The following is a 25,568-nucleotide window of genomic DNA, read 5'->3' as shown; positions in this document are numbered from 1 at the left end:
GGGACTCTGTCTTATTGACCCCTGTGTCCTTAATTCCTAGCTCTGCCTGGAACATAGGAATTGCTCAAAAAATGCTTGTTAAATGAATGAATGAATTCATTGTAGGCTAATAGCAGTGGCATAGAGCTCTTAGATATCAAAAACCTATTTTGAAAACATTGAATTACCATATGATCCAGCAATTTCACTTTTGGGTAAAAGAATTAAAAGCAGAGACTCAAGCAGTTATTTGTATACCAATGTTCATAGCACCGTAACTCACAATAACTAAAAGGTGGAAACAGCCCAAATATTCATCCACAAATGAATGGATAAACAAAGTGTGATGTATGCGCAGACGTACGATGGAAAATTATTCAGCCTTGAAAAGGAATTAAATCCCGACACATGCTACAACATGAATGAACCTTGAAAGCACTCTGCTAAGTGAAGTGGGCCAGACACAAAGGGACAAATATTGTGTGATTCCGCTTATGTGAGGTACTTGGGAGTAGTCAGAGTCATAGAGACAAAGTAGAATGGTGGTTTCCAGGGGCTGGGGGGAGGGGGAGGGGAGAGTTACAGTCTAGTAAGCACGAGTTCCGGTTTGGGATGATGGAAGTTCTTGAGATGGACAGTGGTGGTGGCTGTTCAACAAGCGAGAGAAATTCAAGGTATGTTTGCCAACCTGCAGACCTCAAGAAAATATGCTAAGTATGTCTTCCCTAAATATATCATTAGCTAAAAATGATTATTGTTAGCTAAACTTTTTTGCGGTTAAGAAAAACAAGCTTATTTAGGACTCATGGAAAGAATTGGTGTGATAAAGGTATGGATTAAGTACTTGGATTTGGGGAATTACTTGATCATAAATGGTGATAGGATACAAGGTAGAAAACTCCAGGTGGGTGGGTAAGAGTGCAGGGATGGGACGGCTGGCTGCAGGGCCAAGGACCCCACACTGACACTTGTCACCAGCGGTGAGGAAGTAACTGTGGCTCGGAACTTGGATCTTGGATCAGAAGAAGGTTTGCAGTAGGGGCAAAAGGGCAGCAAAGTTGTTATGCTGAAGCGGAGTCAGCAAGTCTAGGGGTGAAAGTGGAGACCTTGTGGTTCTCCTGAGGAGAGTCGACCCGAATGCCTTTCACAGAAAGATTGTAGATCTGACCCTCTTAGAGGGAAGCTTCCAAATGGACTTTAGTTATTTGGTGGTTAAGAAATACCCATTCAAAGGTGTTGCTGGCCACCTTTGAATCCTTTTTAACTTTGAGTAGTTAATATTTAAAAGACATTTTTCTCTCTGGGATTCTGGGACCAAGGGCCCATTTGGCTCTTGTGCCTGTTTTTCTGTGGGTTTCCACCTGGCGCCAGCACGTGGTGGCCATGCAGAGGCTGTTGGGTTATGCTGGCCGTACTTGGGTGCAGAGCAGCCAAGTACCCACACCATTTCCACTGTGCTCTCAGCACCTGGGCGGGAGCATGTGGCATGCATGGCATAGCCTCTGCAGGTGGTGCTGCTGAGCAGGTGTGGCTGTATATTTCTAACAATGTCGTGCTGGGGTTAAAAGAATGGCTGCTTTGAAAGCCCCAAGAGGAATTTCCTGGTTAAAGATTTTTGACAGTTTCTTCATACTAGCTCTGCCAGAGACAAAGGAGGATCGCTGTGATTTGGGACTACCAGGCTATTTGTTTAACAGTTACATTTGTTTAGCAAACTATATTGTATGTGTACTCTTGGAAAATGGGCTCTCTCCTCATGATCGGCTCCTTTTCAGTCTAGACATCCTCTCCTTACATAGGCCTCCTGTTCCAGCTACCTAAAGGGAGCCCCTTCCTCTCTGCCCTGCCACCCCCAGCACTTGGCTCGTGCATTTAGTGCACTTGCTTTGTGCATTTAGTGCACTTGCTTTGGTGTCACCTCCCCGCCCCCCAGGAGCCCCATGGAGGCAGGGCTCCTGTCAGTGTTCTGCATTCCCTGCATCACAGTGGTGGCACACCGAAGGCCTTCAAGAAATAGTTATCAAATTAATGAATTTTAAGTGAAAACTTACCAAATTAATGGAAAACATTGAAAAGTTGCCAACTATTGATTAAGAGAGAGTAGTTCCTGTCCATGTTTAAACTTACAGTGGGAAATGCCACTGATCACAAATCCTAGTTCTTTGTAGGAGCATGTTTTAAGATACATATATTTTCCAGTCAGCTGTATTTTAATGGAATATCGTTTTCTGATAGAAATATAAACATGCAAATCTGATTTAATTCTTCCGGGAAGACTTACCCTCAACCCTTGAACAACGTGGATTTAAACCACAAGGATCCACTTTATGTGTGGATGTTTTTCGATAAATATATTGCAAAATTTTTGGTAGGTATGTCATGAATGCGTGATATGCCTAACCAAACAGTTAAGAAGCCTACCTACTAGTAGACTGTTAAGTAGGCTTAAGTTAAATACTTAAATACTAGTTAAGTTTTGGGGGAGTCAAAAGTTATACGTGGATTTTCAACTGTGTGGAGGGGTTGTGCCCCTAATCCCTGCGTTGTTCAAGGGCCAACTGTATACTCAAGCAAGTGTGTGTTTTCACTAGCAGCTTTATAGGAACCCTGTAGGGTACCTAGAGTGTGTGCTTCAGGATTTTGACTCCCTGAACCCATGTACCCATGAAAAGTCTGATTGAGAGGAGGTGGTGCTGCTGGGCTGCCTGTGAAGTCCTCTTGTCATGAGGGTTTTGGGATGGACAGGGTTGGAGAGAGGAGAGTCAGTTGTTGTCACTGACCAAGATAGACTGACATTTGCAGTTCAGAAAGGAACCAGAAGTTTCATAGTGGTTTTGCAATGGAATATGCTTGTGTTTACCAAGCAGTTCTGAAGGAAAGGCTACAAAATATGTCACTACTTTAGCAACTTGGGAGAGCTAATAGATTGCAATGAGCTTTGATTAAATCTAATGTTGGAAACCACAAACATTTTCCCCATTTTTTAGGAAAATTTGAACCAGTGTGATGGCGACTTCGGTCAATGGTTCGCAGAAGGATGTGAACCTATGGTCCTCACATGATAAGATGTTGGTGCAGCCCCTCAAGGACAGCGACATTGAGGTGAGATTTGTGGGGTCTTTATAAATGTTTTTAAATCAGAGGCCTTTGTTTAAATGTCTGGTTCTAATCATTAGTTAACTTTATTATGGACAGACTTGCAATTAGTATAAGCATGCTGATCTAGAGGCAGTGGCTGACAAAAAGGCTCAAAGTCCCTTGAGGATAAATTTAAATATTTCTGAGTTTCTGCAAAGTACAGAGCACTGTGCTGGGTGGTCTGGAGGAATGTGGGGAAGGGGAGAGGTCACTGAGATTTGATCCTTTCCTTACAGTTCCCAGACAGTATATCTTTCTTAATCTGTTTTCTGCTTCTACAGCAATATACCATAGATTGGGTAATTTGTAAACAATTGAAGTTTATTTGGCTCACAGTTCTGGTGGCTTGGAAGTCCAAGAGCATGACGCCAGCATCTGGCTAGGATCATCCCATGGTGTAAGGGGGGAAGGGCAAGGGAGCTCGGATGTGAGAGAGAAAAATAGGGCTGAACTGATCTTTTTATGAGGAGCCCACTCCCAGGGTAACTCACTCTAGTGATAACAGCATTAATCCATTCATGAGGGCAGAACCTTCATGACCTAATCACCTCTTAAAGTGCACCTCAACACTGTTACAATGTTAAATTTCAGCATGAGTTTTGGAGGGAACATCCAAACCACAGCAATCTATCTAGACACCTAGAAGCACCTTTATTTATTTATTATTATAACAGTTTTATTGAAATATCATTTACTTACCATGTAATTCACCCATTTAAAGTGCATGATTCTGTTGTTTTTAGTATATTCACAATCAATTTTAGAATATTTTTATCCCCCCCCAAAAAAAGAAACCTTAAACTCATTAGCAACCCCCCCGCATCCTCCCCAACCCTGGGAAACTGCTAATCTACTTTCTGTCTCTATGGCTTTGCTAAAGCATCTTTTCTTTTAAGGAAGTGGAGCAAGAAATATGGTTGCAGGGGGGAAACCTTGGTTAAATGTAGGTATAAAAATAACATGATGGTGTAAAATTAAAAATTAGGTGGTATACTGTATTGCAGGAGCCCCAGATCTGAGAGGGCGCTCGCATAGTGTTTGCCTGTTCCAAAGAACTCACCCACTGTTACAATAGGTAGAGACATCGGGAGGTGCTGGTGGCAGCTGGCCAGCTGGAAATCCACACCACCATGGGTTACATACAACAGTTATATAGTGAATAGATCAAAGGAGAGGTGTAAGTCATTTGCGTGCTTATGTGTAGACCCTCACCAACTCAGAGCACTCGGGAGATCTGGCTGAGTAGATAAGTTAACTTAACTTGTTACCCCCTGGCTCCAGAGTTATTAACGCCAGTGTTCTAACTCCATTTACATGCTGATTTATTTACTCAGGCCTCCTGCTTCCTACTGTCTTCCATTTGTCTTGAAGGAGATGTGCCTTTCCTGGGGTAAACTACCTTGGCCAGGGGTAGCTTCCCAGGGGAAGGGGCATCTCTGGTATGCTTGGGGAGGGGTAATAGGCCTATGTCCAGCATTTACCTTACAGATACTTATTTTAAAGATAATTTTCTCTTAAATAATTTTGTTTTCCTTAATTCGTTGTCTTCTGTTTGTTCCCAAAACCTTTGAGGAAGATTTGTTCTATTCCTAAGTGTTAGGGGAGTGTGATACTGTGAACATGTGTATTTGGTCTTCATTCCCAGTCTCCTGACATAGACTCCTAAAATCCTTACAATCTCCAAGGTGTTAAGAGATTTTTGTATGCTAATGATGGCTGGCAGCCCCTGGATAGCTTCAGGATGGGGGCAGGAAATACCAAGTTGGGACTCTCAGTCCCACCCTCCATCCTCCAGGGAAGGGAGAGGGGGCTGAAAGTTAAGTTGATCACCAGTGTCTAGTGATTTAATCTATCATGCCTGTGTAATGAAGCCTCCACAGAAACCTGAGAGGCCTGGGTTTAGAGAGCTCCTGGATGGTGTTGGGCCCAGGCTGGACATAGGAACTCCGTGCCCCTTCCCCGTACCTTGCCCTGTATGTCTCTTCATCTGTATCCTTTGTAATGTCCTTTACTATAAACTGGTAAACATAAGTATGTGTTTCTCTGAGTTCTGTGAGCCACTCAAGCAAACTATTCAAATCCAAGGAGGGGGTTGCGGTGTTACTGGACAGCAGTTCTAGGTTCTTGGTCAAACCATGAATAAAAATCTTTCAGGGGACCGAGACGGGTCCACATCATGGTGGAATGAAAGGAGAGGAAGAGGGACAGTCGAAACATTCAAACAATAGGACCTTATTGCAAGCGAAAGTACACACAGGAGAGTGCGAGGGTGTCTTCTTGAGGGAGGAATGCCCGTTAACCTTAAGGGGAGGGTTTATATGTTGTTTTGGGACGGAGGTTAAGGGGAGGAATATTTGTCTGTGGGGGAGGATCTAGGGTAATTAAGACAGAACAGGCTGATACGAGATTGCATCAGCTTCCTGTCACGTGTCCCTGAGTTTCTGAAGTTTTTGGTCTTCTGAAGTGGGGTCACTTTCCCCTTAACTTTGCCCTTCTTGGTCTAGTCTATGCTTTTGTTCCTCCTAGTGCACAGGCAATGTGGGTTTTGTTGTTTTAAGTTTCTGTTCAAAAACAGCAAAGTTCCAGGTGTAGTGTACTTATTGGTAGGGTGGCTAAGCTGTTGTCAGCTCATTATGGGTTCATTAACTGCAAAACAAGGAAGTGGCTAGTGCCATCCAGTCTGAATATTCATGAGCAGCCTCCCTGGGGCATGTCCCTATTCTGTCCTGCGTCAGTGGAAACCCTGATTTATAGCTGGTTGGTCAGAAGTTCCAGAGGCTTGGACTTGTGACTGACATCTGAAGCAGGGGGGAGTCTTGTGGGACTGAGCCCCACTGTGGGATCTGATGCTATCTCCAAGTAGATAGTGTCACAATTGAGTTAGAGGCCACCAGGCTGGTGTCTGCCACTGGAGAATTGCTGGCTTGCTAGTGGGGAGAAATCCCCACACATTTGGCCACAGAAGTCAGCCTTCCATGATTGTGCTGTGAGAGCAGAAGAAAGACAGTGTGTTTTTCGCACTCACTCAGGGAGTCTTCTTAATTTGGTTATTTGGGTTACAGTCAGCTTCTGAGGGCACAATATGAATCTGTACTAGTGTCTTTTTTCTTTAGGATGTTACGGCTTTGATCAGAGCAAAATTTTAAACTAGAACGTCCAAGTGTCTAGTGTCTGTTTTCTTCTCATAAGGTTTACAACATCATTAAGAAGGAGAGTAACCGGCAGAGAGTCGGACTGGAGTTGATCGCCTCAGAGAATTTCGCCAGCCGAGCAGTTTTGGAGGCCCTGGGTTCCTGCTTAAATAACAAATACTCTGAGGGGTACCCGGGCCAGAGGTATGTGAACGTCTTCAAAGGCCTGATCCTGACACAGTGATGTGAAGTACTGAGTCACTGTAGAATCAATGTGGGCTCTCCCTTCCCTCCTGCTTTCTCCATGACTCTTTTATGACTCCCAGCATGGGATACTGCTGACGCTCTTGGAGCAGGTGTACTCGGTCATGTTTAACAGGCCTTTTGGGGGCTGTCTGGCCTCTGTCTAGAAAAGGTCCGTGTCCTCGAGGGATACCACTGAAGGTGGCTGTTGCTGTGTGTCATTGAGTCTGTACTGGAAGTGGCCAGGAAGTGAAAGCTGAACCTAGACTACTGGAAACTGATTCTGCATTATAAATGTTGGATTTACATATGCAGTGGTTTTCGGTCAACTCTTTCGCCCTGAGAACCATAATAGGCTAAATTCATTTTTGTTTTTTGCAGTCATCACCAGTCAAAGAAAATAAATGACAGAATTTGACATGATTTTTACAAATTTGTGTCCCAAAGGACACAGAAAAAGAAGGGTCACCTTTGGAGAATGATTGCCACTCTGCTGAGATGCCCCTGAAGCTTTCTGTGGAAGAGTGAGAATCGGGTGAAACGCCTTCTCTTTCTTCTGCTGTGAATGGCTCGCGTTTGCGAAGAGTTCACCAGGTGTTTTCACAACTATGTTTCCTTTGATCCTTACACACACACACACACACACACACACACACACACTTCAAAAAGTTTATGGAAAAATAGAATTAAGAGATAATACCAATCTTTCCATGGACTTTTTGAAGACCCCTCATATTATTTAAAGAGGCAGAGGCTGAGACTCACTTAGGTTCAGAGACTTCTCCAGGTTGCACACAGGTGCCTCAGGCGGAACTCGAATCCAGATGTTCTAACACTGTGGTTTAATAAGAAGTAACTATTTGGTCCCTGCTCTGTTTCTTGGCACAGAGCTCCTAAAGCCCTTGGAGTTTGCTGAGTGATGGGTGTGTCTTCTGTTTATAGCAAGCCTCTTTGACCACACCGGAGTCTGTGCTAACTAGGTGACTCGGGATGGGGCTCCTGGATAGCTTCAGGATGGAGGCTGGTCACTGGAACAACCAAACACACGGTGAGAGGGTTAGAACTTTCAGCCACCCACCCCTGCCAGCCTCGGCGGAGGAGAGGGGCTTTTAGAGAGCTCTGGAGAGCTCAACGTTTTGTGAACTCACTGATGTGCTGGGAAGGTGGTGCGCCCCTGAGGGCCTGGGAGCTACGCGCCGCACTCCCCTAGTACCTTGCCCTATGCATCTCTTCCATCTAGCTGTTCCTGAGTTGTGTCCTTTTTAATACACTGGTAATAAGTGTTTTCCTGAGTTCCGTGAGTCGTAACAAACTGTTAAACCTGAGGAGAGGGTTGTGGGAACTCCTGAATTTGTAGCCAAGTTGGACGGAATGTGGTTAAGCTGGGGAGCCAGGACTTGCAGTTGGTATCTGAAGTGAGGACAGGCTTGTGGGACTGAACCCTTAGCCTGTGGAGTCTGCGCTAACTGGGTAATCCGTGTCAGAACTGAATGGGATTGTTGGAGACCCAGTTGGTATCTGAGAATTGGTTTTAGGTGTTGGGAAAAAACACTTACACCCCAAATCCCAAGCTGGCTGAGAGTTTCCAACATTTCTAAGTTGACCTGACGGAGAGTTCTTTGACAGCTTCTGGGTTTTTTTCCCCACACAGAGAATATAAGGATTCCTAAATCTATAAAGAGGCGAAGTAGGTGGTTTCTGGCCCCCTTGAAGTGTTAAAAAGGTCAGTGTCTTTATGCCTGCAGTTTGAGAGTGCTCATTGGCAACCAGTAGCATTTGTCCTTTGTGACTTCTGGATGGGAAATGACAGAGACGAGGAGTATCCATTGATGTGAGTTGGTCTGAAGAACATGGCTTGGACAAAACGGCTCTAAGTCTCTTGCTTAGAACTGGATGTGGCCTCCACTGTCAGCTGGGGAGCTGTCCCAGCGTTTGTTGAGTACTTGCTGAATATCATCAATCCTGAGAACTCTTTTTCTTTTCACAATTTAACACCTCTGTAACTGAGATAAATCTGATTGATGGCAAGTCATGATTTAATTGAAAATGCTTTTTCTTTCTCAGCAACTAATAAAATGAAGGGCGTGGTATAACTGAAGATGTGTTGGATTGGACTGAGCGCGACCATACACATCCCGTTTGTATTTATTCCACAGCCTCACTGTGAAGTCAATGGTATCACCACTGTTAAAGATAAGGAAGTAGACATGGAGAGGTGAAAGAGGCAGCCTCAAGCCGCACAGCTGGCAAATAGCAGAACCATGGTCCGGCCGGGCGCCGTCTGGTCTTTCCATGGTGTCCAGGCAGCTGGCTCACTTTGAGTAAGCAGGACGCTGGAGCCTTGTGACAGTGGAGCACCACAGTGTTTGCTGCCCTGGAAGATGGTAACCGCTAAGATCTCTTGCAGCCCTGATGGCCCATGATTGTGTGGTCCCTAGGCATGGGCCACTGTCATTCAGTCTTGTGGCTTTTTCCTCCTTCCTGGTCACAGAGTAGAGAATGTGAGGCTAGAAGGCACCTCACAGGTCATTTGGTGAAGCCTCTCTCTGTCTTTAAGACTCATTCTGTGATTTTTCATAAATTAGCTGAACCAAATAAAACTGTCATTAAAAACTTAGAGGGCCGGCCAGTGGCTCACTTGGGAGAGTGCGGTGCTGACAACACCAAGGCCATGGGTTCAGATCCCTATATAGGGATGGCCGGTTTGCTCACTTGGGAGAGCGTGGTGCTGACAACACCAAGTCAAGGGTTAAGATCCCCTTACCGGCCATCTTTAAGGGAAAAAAAAAAAAAAAATCTTAAATAGAAGTGTAGGTAACTAAATCTTTTTTTAAAAAATTGAATCATAATTGATTATACATACTTTGGGGGTTCAACATTGACGTATGTTGATTAAATCAATATTATTAGCATATATATTATTACAAATTGTACTTATTCTTTACACCCCTTATCTAATCTCTCCCCATCCCCCCTCTCGCTTCCCCCACTACCTCTGATAACCCTAGATTTCTTCTCTCCCTCTGAATGAGTAATGGTTACTCTATTGATCTGTTGCCTAGCTGATCGGTCCAGTGCTGAGAGAGGTGAGTTCAGGTCCCCCATTATTTAGATAATTAAATCATTTATTCATGTTAAAAGACTCTTATAAAAGGTGATTATAACCCATTTTCATTATCATGTTATCTTAGTAATGTGAATTTAATCTTTTGTAACATTAATGACCAAAGTTAATATTAGAAAACAATATTGGTTTAACATTAATGACTTTGCCTGACACAAATCTAAAAACAAAGTTCTGGTTTCTTTGTTTTTTATATTTTACTAATAGCTTTGATTTTGTGTACATGCTGTATAATTCACCCATTTAAAGTGTACAGTTCAATGAAAACTCCCCTTTTTTATTTTGGTAAAATATACATAACAAAATGTACCAATTTAGCCATTTTTAAGTGTACAGTTCAGTGGCATTAAGTATATTCAGTGTTGTACAATTGTCACCATCATTCACCTCCAGAACTTTTTCATCTCGAAGAAACAAAACTCTACCCATTAAACAATAACTCCCTGCCAACAAGCATAGGAAAAGGTGCTCAACATCACCAGCCATTAGAGAAGTGCAGATCAAAACCCTGATGAGATGCCACCTCACACCTGTGAGGAAGGCCACTATCAAAACCACAAAATTCTGGGCCGGCCCCGTGGCGCACTCAGGAGAGTGCAGCGCTCCCGCCGTGGGTTCGGATCCTATATAGGAATGGCCGGTGCGCTCACTGGCTGAGTGTGGTGCGGGCGACACCACACCAAGGGTTGCGATCCCCTTACCCGTCACAAAAAGACAAAAAAAAAAAAAAGAAAGAAAGAAACCCCACAAAATTCTGGGCAGTGAGTTTTTGGATAGGACCCCCCATGCACCAAAAAAAGTAGGATTGCATTAAACTAAAAAGCTGCCCAGTGAAGGAAACAGTCAACAGAGTGAAGAGATGACCCACAGAATGGGAGAAAAGTATTTGCAAATCACATATCTGATAAGGGGTTAATATTTAAAATGTGTAAGGAACTCAGACAACTACAGCAAGAAAACAAGTAAGTGGCTTAAAAAATGGGCCAAGGATCTGAATAGACATTTCTCAAAAGAAGACATTGAGATGGCCAGCAGGTACATGCAAAAATGCTTAGCATCAGTAGTCATCAGGGAAATGCAAATTAAAACCTCAAAGGCAAAAGATAACTAGTTTTGATGAGAATGTGGGGAAAAGGGAACCCTTATATACTGTTGGTGGGAATGTAAATAAGTAGATCCATTGTAGAAAATAGGATAGTGTCTCCTCAAAAAATTAGAAATTCAGCAGTTCCTCCTTATCTGTGGGGCATATCTTCCAAGACGCCCAGTGGATGCCTGAAACTACAGATAGTTCTGAACCGTATATATGCCATGTTTTTTCCTCTGATAACCGAGATGGCTCCTAAGTGACTAACAGGTGTGTAGTGTAGACAGCGTGGATACACCGGACAAAGGGATGACTCACATCCCAGGCTGGACGGGGTGGGACGGCGCAAGGTTTCTTCCTGCCACTCACAATGACACACAATTTGAAACTTACAAGTTGTTTATTTCTCCAGTTTCCCACTTAATATTTTCAGATCACAGTTGACTGCAGATAACTCAAGCCAAGGTGAGTAAAAACCATGGATAAGGGGAGACTGCTGTAGAACTGCCGTATGATCCAGCAATCCCACTTCTGGGTGTATGTCTAAGAAAATGAAATCAGTATGTTAAGAGATGTCTGCACCCCCATGTTCTTCGCGGAACTATTCACAATAGCCAAGATGTGGAATTAACCTGAGTGTCCATCAGCCCATGGATGGATAAAGAAATTGTGGTGTATATACACAACACAATACTATTCAGCCTTAAAAAAGGAAGGAAATCCTGTCATTTGTGACAACATGGATGAACCTGGAGTGTGAGAAATACCCTCACCCATCCAATGCTAAAGGATGGACACGGAGACACGAAGTACAGTGAAGTGAGACTTGAATTATGGCCTTGCAAGGTTCGGGTGTCTGAAGGGCAGGCACATGGAAAAGGGCTGTAGCAAGCAATTTATTCCCTAGTGCACAAGTCCCTGCCCCTCCTCCCCATTGGCTGAGAGTACTGTGGGGTGCGCAATCTTCCCAGGTGATGCCTAAGATTACCCTGATTTATTACCCCCTTGTAAGAGATTTCTTTGTCTGAGGGCTCAGGACGAGCCGGGGAAAAAGGCCCAGTGAAACCCTGTGAAAGGAGAAACACTAGGGAATGAAGAGGATAGTAAAGGGCTAGTAACTCATGATCTCAAAGAGAACTTTATCTATTTGAAGTAAGCAGTTAAGCGCTCTTTACCATCTCAAGAATAACTTTACCTACTTAAGTAAACAATAAGGGCTGGTAACCCATTACTATCTCAAGGAGAACTTTATCTATTCAGCGACCCCCCAGGAATGGGCTGGACCAGTCAGACAACTTTTGGGCTGGGCCTGAATTATTTCTGAAAATGCATCACTTAGATTATTTTCTGACATGGAGGACATTATGTTAAGTGTAATAAGCTGTACACAGAAAGACAAACACTGCATGATCTCACTCATGTGGAATCTAAAAGGTGAACTCAGCAGCAGAGGGTGGGATGGTGGTTGCCAGGGACTGGCGAGGGAGGGTGGGGATTAGGAGGTGTTGGTGAGCAGGTAGAGTTTCAGTTAGGAGAAGTTCTGCAGATCTGTTTTACAGCCTGGTGACTAGTTAATATATACTGGAAAATTGCTGAGTAGATTTCAAGTGTTCTCACCACAAAACAATTGAGTGTGTGAGGGGATGGATATGTTAGTTAGCTTGATTTAGTCATTTCACAATGTATATGTATATCAAAACATCATGTTGTACACTGTTCTGCCAGTATTTTATACAGTTTTTATCTGTAAAGTGTAAGTTGCCAAAGCTGTGGAGAACTGTGGGCCCTGTGCGCTGTGGGTGGGAATGTAAAATGGCGCAGCCTCTGTGGAGCGGAGGGTGACTCGGTCTGATTCTAGATACCAGCGGCATCAGTGGAAAGGTCAGTCATGCTGGGTTCAGGATCTACATTCCAACGAGTTCTTTTCCTCGCTTCCCTCCACTCTTGTTCTTCTGTCCAACCCTAAGCCTCGGCCTCTGCTGAGCACAGAGGTTTGGGGCAGAGTGGATGGAGGTCTCCTGCTTTTCTCCCACAGATATTACGGTGGGACTGAGTTTATCGATGAGCTGGAGACACTTTGCCAGAAGCGAGCACTGCAGGCCTATCATCTGGACCCACAGTGCTGGGGGGTCAACGTCCAGCCCTACTCAGGTGACTGCCACATCCAGATAGGCCAGCACTGCCCCTTCCTGCTAGTCTCCCAGGGCTGACCTGCACCAGGAGCCCTAAGAAGGACTGCCCACAGCTAAGAGTACAAAACGAGCCACGCCCTCCTGGGTATGTGCATGTTCTCTACACCCTCGGGCCTCCAGCTCTGCGTCCTCCCAGGCAGTGCCCCTTCCCAGAGCTTCCCTTCTACTTTCTCGCAAGGGGACTGGCGCAGGGGCACCTCTTGGGCTCAGGAAAGTCATAGTGGTAGCCAGGACTGCTCTTGCTACTCCTGGCAGAATGCCTAGTGGCCATGTTCCTGGGGCCACTTGGCACCTCATCAGTGGCAGTCATCATGTCTCCTCTGGTCTACCTATTTCAGGCTCCCCTGCAAACTTTGCAGTGTACACTGCCTTGGTGGAACCCCATGGGCGTATCATGGGCCTGGACCTACCTGATGGGGGCCACCTGACCCACGGGTTCATGACGGGCAAGAAGAAAATCTCTGCTACATCCATCTTCTTTGAATCTATGCCCTATAAGGTAAGAGTGTGTCTCTCTCCATTGTGCTCATTTCCTAGAAAACCTCCGGTGTTTGGCCACACCCACAGGGTAAGTGGTTTTGTTCATGTGGTACTGTAGGAAGTCCCTCCTTGCACCACTTTTCATTTCCCTGCCCTGGGGACTCCTCAGGCTTTCAGGGCCCACTGGGGACAGCTGGGAAGGAAAGACAAGGGTCTGAGCCGAGGCTACAGGGAGACGAGTTTGGGAGGCAGCTGCTGAGGACGGCTGAGACGCAGCAGGGTGGTGGCCACCCCGGAGCTGTGGGGCAGCATCAACTGCAACAGCAACTCCCAGCAACCAGGAGAGCTACAGCTGGACCCCCAGCAACAGCCACTGCCACAGCAGCTGTACCCTCACCTAGTGACATCCCTGCTCGGAACCCCTGGGGGCCAGCAGCTCCAGCAAGGACAGCACCATCCCTAGCTCCAACAGCCCCACCGTTGACAGCCACAGACTTCGATAGCTGTGTTAGAGTCAGCCCCTGCCTATGTGTATGGCTGTAACAGGTACAGCCCTACACCCTGTCGCTGCACCTACTGTACAGGCCTAACAGCTAGTCATAGCCAGTATCAGCAGAATGCCCAGCAGTGACCAGTACCGTCAGTATCAGTGCCAGGGCTGCCTCTAGGGTGTGGGGGCCCCAGTCTATATATTTTTTGTGGCTGGCGGGTACGGGGATCCAAACCCATGATCTTGATTGTTATAAGGCAGCACTCTAACCAACTGAGCTAGCCAGCCAGCCCCCGGCGTCTATAATCACGCCAGGGGCTGGCCAGTTAGCTCAGCTGGTTAGACCATGGTGCTAATAATGCCAGGGTCCAGAGTTTGATCCTTGTACCAGCCAGTTGCCAAAAAAACTGGATGGCTTGCAGATTAGCTCAGTTGGTTAGAGAGTGGTGCCCAAAAAACGTGTAGATGGATGTATGGACTCATGTTAGGCATAGATAGTGACTTACATATTTTATTATCTGGCGTTGGTGGTCCTTCCTAGTGTTCAGGAACCATTTTTTCATGTTCTTTATACAAATGTGCCCTTCCTGGTTAGTTTCATATCTGGTACCACAAGAAGGTAGCAGTGCATCTTTATGCTCAGCTAAATATCAAACACAACTTTACGCTTTTAAGAAAATCAAGCCAGGGCCGACCCCGTGGTGCACTTGGGAGGGTGCGGCGCTGGGAGCGCAGCAGCGCTCCCGCCGCGGGTTCGGATCCTATATAGGGATGGCGGGTGCGCTCACTGGCTGAGCGCAGTGTGGCCGGTCACAAAAAAAAAAGAAATAAAGAAAATCAAGCCAGTGTCCGTTTTGGCATTCAGTTGTCTTGGTTGCATATTATTGATCATTCTGTATTTACCCAGCCTTTTTCTAGTAATTGCACATGTGCTTTTTTTGTGCAAGTGACTTTCATTTCATTTCATGGCAAGCCTACATGTTTCCAGTCACAGCTCTCATTGGCCAGGGCTGGCCTTGAAGCTAAAGTTTAAAATGTGTGACAGTCATAACAAAATACTTTGTCTTTGAACTTAGAACATAAAAGCTGGCTTCTAGTTTCTTTCACCATTGAAAGAATTGTGGCAGAAAGAAGTCACTGACTTGCTTTCCGGAGCCTTAGATGAGGCCTTGGGCAGCCGCATGCTTTTCAGGTCGATGTCTTGTTTCTGAAGAGTCTGTTCTGGGCATTAGAAAGCACGGTCCTGCACCCTGGTTCTTTCCAGCTGCCCCCATTTTTGAGGTGCACTGGGTAGGCCGCGGCCCATGGGTGCCATGGCAGACCCACGCCGGGGCAGGCCTGCAGGGCCTGGAAGGGCAGGGCGGGGACCCTGGCCGGCTTGGGCAGCAGTGAGTGCCCGCTGGAGGGATGCTGTGGCACTGCCCATGGGGGGCGGCTAGGAGACAGACCTGACTGGCCTCCACTGGCAACCATCACAGCCCTGCCTCTGCCCCCCCTGGGCTGCAGGGCCAGAGGTCAGGGGGCATCCCAGGGCTGCCTCCCTGCCCGGCCTTCCCCAGACCTCCTGCCTCCGCCTTCAGCACTGCCCCTCTCCACAAGAGTCCTGTGTACCCTCCAGCAGCTGCCCCACTCAGGTCCGGGCATTCAGCTCTTTGTGGAGCAACAGCAACACCAGCCTTCTCTCTGGTGTTTCCAGCCTGCCCCCTCATCGTCCTCTGTGACTAAAGGGTCCCTCCCTCTCCCTGGTCCGAAGTGACAGAGGGGGACTCTCTGCCTGTCCGCCCGCCTCTGCACTGTTCTGGCCCGGCCACAGCTTGTTATGAAACAGCTCCTGGAAGAATGCCAGCAGATTCTTCCAGGAGCTGTTTTATTGTCTCATTTTCAAGATTAAAAAGAAAATAAAAACTTTTAAAAAACCACATGTATGAAAAGCAAAATGAGGAGGGAGAGAGCACGAACAGATTTTTTTTAGAATTATACCCAGTTTTTTTTTTTTAACCAGGGATCAGCTGTTGATTTTCATCAGGGTAACTATTTCCTTGTTGAATTCATGTGACTGAAGGAATCACACCCTTGAAACAAAACACACAAAACAAAACCCCAAATCCTCTTTCACCCTGACCTTCTAGACGAGGTCTCAGCTCCTCTTGCCTGCACGCAAGCGTCTGTGATTGTGTTGGGTTGCAATGCTTTTCTTATTTGGAAAGGGTGACTATCATACCTAAAACCTTTCACTCCACATACGCTGGTAGTTTCTGATGGGGCCAAGCTGGTGAGAGGAAGGAAGGCTCGGGGTTGGGGCCTCAGAACAGGAAGTTTCTCTCACCACCGCCTTCCCCGAAGCCTCCCCTGTTCCAGGCCCCAGAGCTTTTCATACAGTGATCCCCTTTGATTACATTTACTTCTGCCCGATCTACATATTTTAATAAAACTTTACAGCAAACTGAAATTACTAAAAAATGTGTTGCCAAAAATGAAGAAAAGATTGTTTTACATTTCATATTTAGATATACAATCCATCTGCAATTGATTTTTTTTTAACTTTATTTAATTTTATTTTTTTGACAAATTATAATCTTGTAATTATGGGGTATTCAGCAATGTTAATGATATAAGTATGTAGTGTGTAATGATTGAATCAAGTCAATAACATCATCTCCTTAAATACTTATCATATCTTTTCTTGTCCAACTGCAACTTTGTACCCTTTGACCAGTAACTCCTAATCCTCCTCCCCACCTCCCCAGCCCCTTCTATGACTTCAGTGGTTTTAGATTCCATGTGTAAGTGACATCATGCAGTATCACGCCTCGCTTATTTCACTTAGCGTAGTGTCCTTCAGGTTCATCCATGCCACAAATGACATTTTCCTTCTTTTTTATGGCTGAATAGTATTCCGTTGTTTATATACACCACATTTTCTCTGTCCATTCATCTCTGATGGGCATTTAGGGTGATCCCATATCTTGGTCATTGTGAACAGTTTTGCAGTGTCCATGGGGTGTACGTGTCCCTTCAACACACTCATTTCAACCTCTTGGGATATACACCCAGAGGTGAGATTGCTGGTTCTGGAACTAGTTTCTGTGTACAGTGAGAGGTGGGCATTTTCACATGGGTACGCACTTGAACTAGAGCCCGTTATTGAAAGGACCATCCTCTCCTGCTGCACTGCAGTGTCACTCTTGCCATTGATTGGATGACTGGTGTCACATGGGGCTCGGTTTCTGGGCTCTCTTCTGCTCCGTCAATCAGATTGTCTGTCCTTCCACAAATACAGGCTCCCTATTGCTATCAATACTTTTAAAGTATTTTAAAATTTCTCCCAATAATGTTTTGTGTCTTGTATGTCTTCATTAAATATTTTATGTTTTTGGACACTAATATAATGATATAGTTACGAAAGTTTCATTTTCTATTTTGTTGCTTATATACACATATAAAACTGGTTTTTATTTTTCAATGTTATATCCAGTGACCTTGTTAAATTCACTTATGAGACCTAATAGTTGCCTCTAAATTCTTTTGGATTTTCTAGGTACAACAATCTTGTCTCTGAATAATGCTAGTTTTTACAATTCTTCTTCCCTAATTCTTATCCTTTTATTTCTTTTTCTTGCCTCATTATACTTGGAATAGAAATGGTGTCAGCGGGCATTCTTGTCGCTTCCTGAAGGTGACAGTGTGTTAGTCTGTGCATTGCGTGGTGCCTGTCTGTTGCATCTGTTCCATTCCGCAGGGGCTTTTCGGTTCTTCATCATCAAGGGGTAGTGCCCCAGGGGGAAGGGTTCACTTTTCCCCCTGGGACCCCTCAGGGCATCCTGGGTGTGTGAGCGATACTTGGCTGTCTACACCACTCGTGCAGACTAAATACACTGGTATCCCATCTCATCTTTCCTGTTGTCATGGTGGGCCGAGCTAGTTTGCACGGGAGGGCAGAGGCACAGCGTGGCAGGACAAGGGGGCCTGAGCCTGTCTCCTTGACATCCCACAGGTGAACCCAGACACTGGCTACATCAACTATGACCAGCTGGAGGAGAACGCCCGCCTCTTCCACCCGAAGCTGATCATTGCAGGTGATGAGCCGGTAGAAAGCGACCTTGTTTGTCAGCAGTGCCCGTCCCTCTTACAGAATGAGGACGTAAAGATGTTCCTGCCTTGTCAGCTCACTGCCACTTTCTGCCGTGGATAGCTGAGCTTCTTGGGTCAAAGTATATTCTTTTCTTTCCAGACATATGTCTGTGTTTACCACTTTTAATGCTAGGTGGAGTAAGAGCTGAGGCTGTTCTCAGAGAAGCATTGAGAAATGTTAACCCCTGACTAATTGGGGTTGGTAGTGACAATTGGGGGCCATCCAGACCACCATGACATTGAAGAGGCAGATGAGAGTGGTTGCCTGTAGCACAAAGACATTTTTCGAGGGCATTCTCCATTTCTGTTCTAGACATTTTAGGGGGAGAAATCTCTAGGCTTTCAGATCTGCACATCTAGAGTCCACTTGGCAGGTCTGCACTGAAGCTGACTGAGCTGGCCTGTGGACATCTCTGACTTGATTGTCACCTTTCTTGTCTCAGGAACCAGCTGCTACTCCCGAAATCTAGACTATGCACGATTGCGGAAGATTGCAGATGAGAATGGGGCGTTTCTTATGGCAGACATGGCACACATCAGCGGGCTGGTGGCGGCCGGCGTGGTGCCCTCTCCTTTTGAACACTGCCATGTGGTGACCACCACGACCCACAAGACCCTGCGAGGCTGCCGAGCTGGCATGATCTTCTACAGGAGAGGTGTGCTACCAGTGTTGGGTACAGACGGGTACCGTGCTTTACATTTTTCTTGGGGGGAAGCTGGGAAAAACTCTGATCTGGGATCCCTTGAAAATATTAGGATCCCAGTCTCTTGAAGAGCTACTTAGGAAGGAGCAATGACAGTTTTACAGAAAGGATCTAAAAGGAAGCCCTGAGCCACAGACCGCAGGAAGGGGATTAGCAGCCACTATGGGTTGGAATGGAGCAGCATGCCAATGTCCTTCTGCTCAACTAATACTCCCACAAGAGGCAGGTGCCTGAGTGGAAGGAAGGTGTGCATGGCTGGCCAGGGCTACAGGAGCTTCAGTGCAGCATTAATTTGGTGATCTTACTGTAGTCTACCATGTTTCTCAAAGAGAACAACTTGCAGTAATCGAACTATAAGACACTGATGTATAAACCTTAATAGTTTAGTCATTTTAGGAGGACTTTCTCTTTTCAGTACCTCACAATTCACCTCTAGTCACTCTCCTTGTTTTGGGATTCCCCATACCTGGGAAAGCCACATTGGTGGTCCGATGGTCACACAGCCTGCGGTGAGACCTGATTCCCTAACCTTGCCTCAGCAGAGGAAGCAGCCCCTAGTGCTTGCACTGCTCTTATCCCCGGTGCAGGGCTGGACATAGCTGGCTGCCTGCTCGGCCTCTCAGTGCCCTGCTGCCTGTGCTCCTCCGAGGACCCTCTTCAGCTTTGTGGACCTTTCTGAGGCAGTAGTTGTTCCCACCTGCCTAGGATACGTTGTTTTCTCCCCACTGTATGTTATGTGATCCGTTGGCCCAGTGCTGACTGGAGCCAGTGGCCAGAGCGAGCCTTGGCTGTGCCACGCACCACTGTGCCATCTTGGGCTAGTTGTGCAGCCTCTGTCCGTTTCCCCGCATCCAGAGTGCGGACTGTGACAATAGTTCCTTTCCTTTTGGGCTGCTGTTCTGAGGATTAAATGAATTGATTTTTAAACTATTTTTATTTTAATTTTTAATCAATGCATTATAATTATAGTGTGTGTGTTCCCTTTTCTCCACGTCCTCGCCAACACTTGTTTTCTTTTGTCTTTTTGATAATAGCCTTTCCAAGTGGAGTGAGGTGGTTCTTGTTGTTTTAATTTGCATTTCCCTGGATGATTGGTGATGTTGAGCATCTTTTCATGTGCCTGTTGGCCATTTGCATGTCTTCTTTTGAGAAATGTCTATTAAGATCTTTTGCCCAGGCCGAGCCTGTGGCGCACTCAGGAGAGTGCAACGCTGGGAGCGCGGCGACGCTCCCGCCGTGGGTTCGGATCCTATATAGGAATGGCCGGTGCACTCACTGGCTGAGTGCAGGTCACGAAAAAGACAAAAAAAAAACAAAAATCCTTTGCCCACTTCTCAATTGTTTGTTTTGCTGTTGTTTAAGTTCTTTATATATTCTTGATGTTAAGCCCTTGTCAGATGTAGAGTTTGCAAATGTTTTCTCCCATTCTGTAATTTGTCTTCACTCTGTTAAGTTTCCTTTGATATGCAAAAGCTTTTTAGTTTGATGTAATCACACTTGTCTATTTTTGTTTTTATTGCTTGTGCTTTTGAAGTTTTATTTAAAAATTCCTTGCCCAGTCGGTTAGGGCGTTTCTTTGTGGCTGCGAAAGGTTAATCTCCTGGAGAAGAGAATAGAGGCAGCCAAGGAAGATGCTGTTGAACCCTTTAGGAGGCTATTACTACCATCCCAGCAAGAGGTCATAGTATGGACTTGGGAAATGCAGAGGAGATGCAGAAAAGTGTCCGGAGTTCAGAGTTTCTTTGTAGTGTTTGTTTATTTAAAATATAAGATTTAGACTTTCAAGATGGTGGTGGCTGCGGCGGCTGGCGCGGAGTAGCTGAGGTGGAAAAGGCGGCCACTGGGCCTCAGACAGCCGGGAAACTTGTGGACCTTCCTCTTGCCATCTCTTAAGGGAGGACCGCTGCTGGTGGCCGGTCGTGGGGGGTGACCGCCACTTTGCCCCCGGCAGGAGAGGCTGCCTCATTTACAGGCAACAGCTTTGAAGTGTGGAGCAGGAAAAGAACTGTTTCTTAGCTGCAAAAGCGAGTCTCGAAACAGGGAACACGGCGCCAGGGCTGCTGTGGATGCAGACAGGACCCCGGAGGCCGGGGCCGCACTGAAGGCGGCCAGCTGCCCTATTCAGGATTCGAGGTTTCAGGCCGGCATTAAAGAAGATTCCTGGGAGCGCCCGAGCCGCGCCGCGACTGAACAGCCCGAGGCGGCAGCGGCCGAGAACACGGAAGGCGACAAACCAGAGACAGAGAGTGAGCACCCGACCTGGCACAACCCTGTGAGTGACCCCTGGACCAGTCCTGTGGGTGGCAGACGCCCACCCGGCTCCCGCCTACATCACCAGGCCACTCACCGCCCCGGGGCTGCCTCCATTTTCCCAGGTCCGGGCAGCTCCACCTGGCTCGGCTGCCACTGAGCCTTCCCACTTGCTTGGCCCGGCGCGGGGCTTTCCAGAGCCTGCGGACCGGCCTCCCCTCCCACTCCCTCCGCGGTTCTCTGGCGGGTTGGTGGCATGGGGCGTCCCCGGCCAGTGTTGGGAGGGCAAGGAAGTACGGGCGGGCCGACTGTCACTCCACCACACCCTGGACTCCAGCCCCCGGTAAACTTCCTGTTACTGGGAGGCTGATACCATCTCTGCGGCCACCAGTTTGGAAAAAAAGCCTAACCAATTTCTGGTTGGGAATAGTGTGGTAGGAGAGTTCCCAGGTCCGCTTGAACCTGCCGGAGAGCTGGCTGCAGGCGGGTGCTACACTCGGTTTATACCGGGGGGATACAAAGGTGAACAAGTCCCGAGAAAGATCTACACAGTGCTACAAAGGCACCCAGAGCGACCAGTCATCTGTGCCTAGCAGAAACCTGGTAGACTTCCTGGGCGAGGCGGTGCCGAGCACGGTCTTGAAGGCCCAGCTGATAGACGAGGGTTGCAGAAGACATGCCCCAGCCCAGCACAGTGCGCACAGAGTGGGGAGACGTGCGGCCAGGGAGGCAGAGACTCGACAGAAACCACACACCCTGTGGGGTCGCCACTGGATGATCCAACAACCTGGGCCAGAGCACATGGAACAGGGAGAAACCCTGCACAGGAAGTGAAAGCTCAACAGCGATCACACACCCTGTGGTACGTGATCCACCAGCCCAGCAGAGTCCAAGCTGACCAGAAACGTGGCTCCCCGGAGAAGCCCAAGACCCGAGGCAACCACACACACAAGGCACTAGAGGCCAACTGAGCAGACACGGAGGTAGCCATACGAAATTGGCAACCACAGCAACATCCTAGTTATTCATTAGTCTCAAACCGGTAGACTGTGAAACCCCCTGCCACAATGAATAAACATCAAAAAAAAGATACCAGAAATACAAAAAATCAAGAAAGTACACCACCAAAAGTTAATAAATCTCAAACTCTAGATCCTATAGAACAAGAAGCCCTTGAAATGACTGACAAGGAATTTCGAGTGATAATTCTAAGGAAACTGAATGAGATACAAGAAAACACAGCTAGACATCATGATGAATTGAGGAAAAATATACAGGACCTGAAAGAGGAAATGTACAAAGAAATCAATGCCCTGAAAAAAAATGTAGCAGAACTTGCTGAACTGAAGAAGTTATTCAGTGAAATAAAAAACACAACGGAGGGTTTAACCAGCAGGCTTGTCGAAGTTGAAGAGAGAACCTCTGAACTTGAAGATGGGCTGTTTCAAATAACACAAGCAGACAAAAAGAAAGAAAAAAGAATCAAGGACATGGAAGAAAATCTGAGAGAGATATCAGACAACCTTAAGCGCTCAAATATCCGAGTCATGGGTATTCCAGAAGGGGAGGAAAATGGAGATTCCATTGAAAACATATTCAAAAAAATAGTGGCAGAAAACTTCCCAGGTATAGGAAAAGTCACAGATCTTCAGATCCAGGAAGCTCAACGATCTCCAAACGTATTCAACCCAAAAAGGTCTTCTCCAAGACATGTTATAGTCAAACTGGCAATACTCAAAGACAAAGAGAGAATCTTAAAAGCTGCAAGAGAGAAGAGTCAAATCACCTATAAAGGGAGCCCCAATCAGACTAACATCAGACTTTTCATCACAAACCCTAAAAGCTAGAAAGGAATGGGATGATATTTTCAAAATACTAAAAGACAAAGATTGCCAGCCAAGAATACTTTACCCTGCAAGGTTATCCTTCCGAAATGAAGGGCAAATAGTATATTTCTCAGACAAACAAAAACTGCGGGAGTTCACTACCACACGACCACCCTTACAAGAAATCCTCAAGGGAGTACTGGGTTTGGTTCCTGAAAAATAACTACCACTGCCATAAAAACCCAAGAAAAATCAATACCCACTAGTATAATAAAAATGGCATTCATGAAGAGAAAACAAGCAAACAAAAACGCTGTCTACAACCTAAGGAACCAACAAACACAGAAAGCAAGGAACAAAAGACACCTAAGACAACCAAACAACCAACAAAATGCTAGGAATAAATCAACACCTTTCAATAACAACTCTTAATGTAAAAGGCTTAAATTCCCCAATCAAAAGACACAGACTGGCTGACTGGATCAAAAAGGAGGAACCAACTATATGCTGCCTACAAGAGACCCACCTCACCCATAAAGATTCACACAGACTAAGAGTGAAAGGATGGAAAAAGATTTACCATGCAAACAAAAAAGAAAAACGAGCTGGAGTAGCTATTCTTATATCTGACAAAACAGACTTTAAACTAAAAACCATAAAAAGAGACAATGAGGGACACTACTTAATGATAAAAGGACTGATCCATCAAGAACACATAACAATCATAAATATGTATGCACCCAATGTTGGAGCAGCCAGATTTATAAAACAAACTCTATTAGACCTAAAGAAGGAAATAGACACTAATACTATAATAGCAGGGGACCTGAACACCCCACTGTCAATATTAGACAGATCATCTAGGCAAAGAATCAGTAGAGAAACACAAGATCTAAACAAGACTCTAGACCAATTGGAATTGGCAGATATCTACAGAACATTCCACCCAACAACCTCAGAATATTCATTCTTCTCATCAGCACATGGATCATTCTCCAGGATAGATCACATATTAGGTCACAAATCAAGTCTCAATAAACTCAAAAAAATTGGAATTATCCCATGTATCTTCTCAGACCACAATGGATTAAAACTAGAAATTAATAACAAACGAAACTCTGGAAACTATACAAACACATGGAAATTAAACAGCATTCTACTTAATGACATATGGGTCCAAGAAGAAATCAAGCAGGAAATCAAAAAATTTATTGAAACTAATGAAAACAATGATACATCATACCAAAACCTGTGGGATACTGCAAAAGCAGTATTGAGGGGGAAATTTATTGCATTAAACGCTCACTTCAGAAGAATGGAAAGATGGCAAGTGAACAACCTAACACTTCACCTTAAAGAATTAGAAAAACAAGAACAATCCAAACCTAAAGTTAGCAGACGGAAAGAAATCATTAAGATCAGAGCAGAACTGAATGAAATTGAAAACCAAAAAACAGTACAAAAGATCAATGAATCAAAAAGTTGGTTTTTTGAAAAGATTAATAAAATTGACAAACCATTAGCATGGCTAACAAAAAAAAGAAGAGAGAAGACTCAAATAACAAAAATTAGAAATGAAAAAGGCGATATTACAACTGATTCATCTGAAATACAAGGAATCATTCGAGACTACTATAAACAACTATACACCAACAAATTTGAAAATCTGGAGGAAATGGATAAATTTCTGGACACACACAAGCTCCCAAAACTGAACCATGAAAACGTAGAAAATTTGAACAGACCAATAACAATAAAGGAGATTGAAGCTGTTATCAGAAGGCTCCCAACAAAGAAAAGCCCAGGACCAGATGGATTCACAGCAGAATTTTACCAAACATTCAAACAGGAATTGACACCGATTCTTTACAAACTATTCCAAAAGATTGAAACGGACGCAAATCTCCCAAACTCATTCTATGAAGCAAACATCATCCTGATACCAAAACCAGGTAAAGATATAACCCCCCCAAAAAAACTACAGGCCGATATCCTTCATGAATATAGATGCAGAAATCCTCACTAAAATACTAGCAAACAGAATACAGCAACACATACGTAAAATTATTCATCACCATCAAGTGGGATTCATCCCAGGGATGCAAGGTTGGTTCAACATACGCAAATCAATAAATGTGATACACCATATTAATAAAATCAAACACAAGGACCATATGATCATCTCTATAGATGCTGAAAAAGCAACTGATAAAGTTCAGCACTCATTCATGACAAAGACCCTCTATAAGTTAGGTATAGAGGGGAAGTATCTCAACATAATTAAAGCCATATATGCCAAACCCACTGCCAATATCATCCTGAATGGGGAAAAGCTGAAAGCTTTTCCTTTAAGAACAGGAACTAGACAAGGATGTCCACTCTCACCACTCCTATTCAACATAGTGTTGGAAGTACTAGCCAGAGCAAGCAGAGAAGAGAAGGAAATAAAGGGCATCCAGATTGGAAAAGATGAAGTCAAACTGTCCCTGTTTGCAGATGACATGATCCTATATATCGAACAGCCTAAAACCTCTACAAAAAACCTCTTGGAATTGATAAATGATTTCAGCACAGTAGCAGGATACAAAATCAACACACAAAAATCAGTAGCATTTCTTTTCTCCAATAGTGAACATGCAGAACGAGAAATCAAGAAAGCCTGCCCATTTACAATACCCACCAAAAAAATAAAATACTTAGGAATTGAGTTAACCAAGGAGGTGAAAAATCTCTATAATGAGAACTACAAACCACTGCTGAGAGAAATTAGAGAGGATACAAGAAGATGGAAAG

The 25,568-nt window shown here is 45.2% G+C and overlaps 1 protein-coding gene across 2 annotated transcripts in view; it reads left to right on the top strand.

Moving 5' to 3' along the window:
• SHMT1 (serine hydroxymethyltransferase 1) overlaps positions 1-25,568 on the top strand; it is a 35,887-nt gene that overhangs the window by 2,167 nt on the left and 8,152 nt on the right. Inside the window, exons 2-7 of one of the 2 annotated variants that reach the window (XM_063113260.1) lie at positions 2,967-3,081; positions 6,307-6,452; positions 12,738-12,853; positions 13,233-13,393; positions 17,859-17,940; positions 18,439-18,651. In XM_063113260.1, the coding sequence (XP_062969330.1) occupies positions 2,986-3,081; positions 6,307-6,452; positions 12,738-12,853; positions 13,233-13,393; positions 17,859-17,940; positions 18,439-18,651 (814 nt within the window). In that variant the 5' untranslated portion in view covers positions 2,967-2,985. The remainder of the gene's footprint in view (positions 1-2,966; positions 3,082-6,306; positions 6,453-12,737; positions 12,854-13,232; positions 13,394-17,858; positions 17,941-18,438; positions 18,652-25,568) is intronic. The other variant, XM_063113261.1, reaches the window with a different exon arrangement.

This window comes from Cynocephalus volans, chromosome 10 (assembly GCF_027409185.1).
Source record: "Cynocephalus volans isolate mCynVol1 chromosome 10, mCynVol1.pri, whole genome shotgun sequence".
Taxonomy (NCBI): Eukaryota; Metazoa; Chordata; class Mammalia; order Dermoptera; family Cynocephalidae; genus Cynocephalus; species Cynocephalus volans.
This window is presented reverse-complemented; position numbering and strand designations above follow the sequence as displayed.